The sequence below is a fragment of the Penaeus monodon genome, chromosome 22, assembly GCF_015228065.2.
Source record: "Penaeus monodon isolate SGIC_2016 chromosome 22, NSTDA_Pmon_1, whole genome shotgun sequence".
NCBI classification, from domain to species: Eukaryota; Metazoa; Arthropoda; class Malacostraca; order Decapoda; family Penaeidae; genus Penaeus; species Penaeus monodon.
This window is the reverse complement of record NC_051407.1, coordinates 9,713,813-9,714,418: the sequence shown is the minus strand read 5'-3', so window position 1 is coordinate 9,714,418 and position 606 is coordinate 9,713,813. Positions and strand designations below refer to the sequence as shown.

Below are 606 nucleotides of genomic sequence, written 5' to 3'. Positions count from 1 at the left end.
CCATTTCTAGTTCATAGAGTTCATAGCAGCGTTTCCTGTTTGTGATAATCATTACTCGTAAATGATAAAGAATTCTGATTATATTTGTTTAAAATGCCCTTATTTCACTTTCCTTTATCTCTAATTTTACTTTGAAGTCCACGATGATAATCAACAATCCACTTTAACATTTTTTTTTAATTTGCATAGTACCAAAATCACAAGAGATCTATGATAAAAACCCATCACCAACACACTTCAACTATTTATCGCAAACTTACATCGATGGTGATAACAGATAACATATCGTCATCCGGGGGTTTCCGTGACCTGATGTACCGCAGCAAGTCCCCGCAGTTCATGTATTCCATCACAAGCAGGATGTGAGTGGCTTTTGGCACAACTCCATAGGCCCGCACCAGGTGATAGCAGTTCAGTTTGCTGTGGGAAAAAGGTGAGCTTAAAATAAAAGAAGGCTCGATATCAAAGTTAATATACTGTGAAATGAATTGATAATTTGATATGATTGTGCGTGTGTAGGATTTCGTATATAAATATGATCTCATCAGATGATGAAGATGAAAAAAATATACCAAACTTTCCAGTATTCACATCGCCAAACGCAAA

The 606-nt window shown here is 36.0% G+C and overlaps 1 protein-coding gene across 1 annotated transcript in view; it reads right to left on the bottom strand.

Annotated features, from left to right (window-relative positions):
* LOC119586923 (insulin receptor-related protein-like) overlaps positions 1-606 on the bottom strand; it is a gene marked incomplete in the record, with an annotated part of 99,749 nt that overhangs the window by 6,234 nt on the left and 92,909 nt on the right. The window contains 1 exon segment of the mRNA XM_037935652.1: positions 261-420. Coding sequence (XP_037791580.1) covers positions 261-420 — 160 coding nt within the window.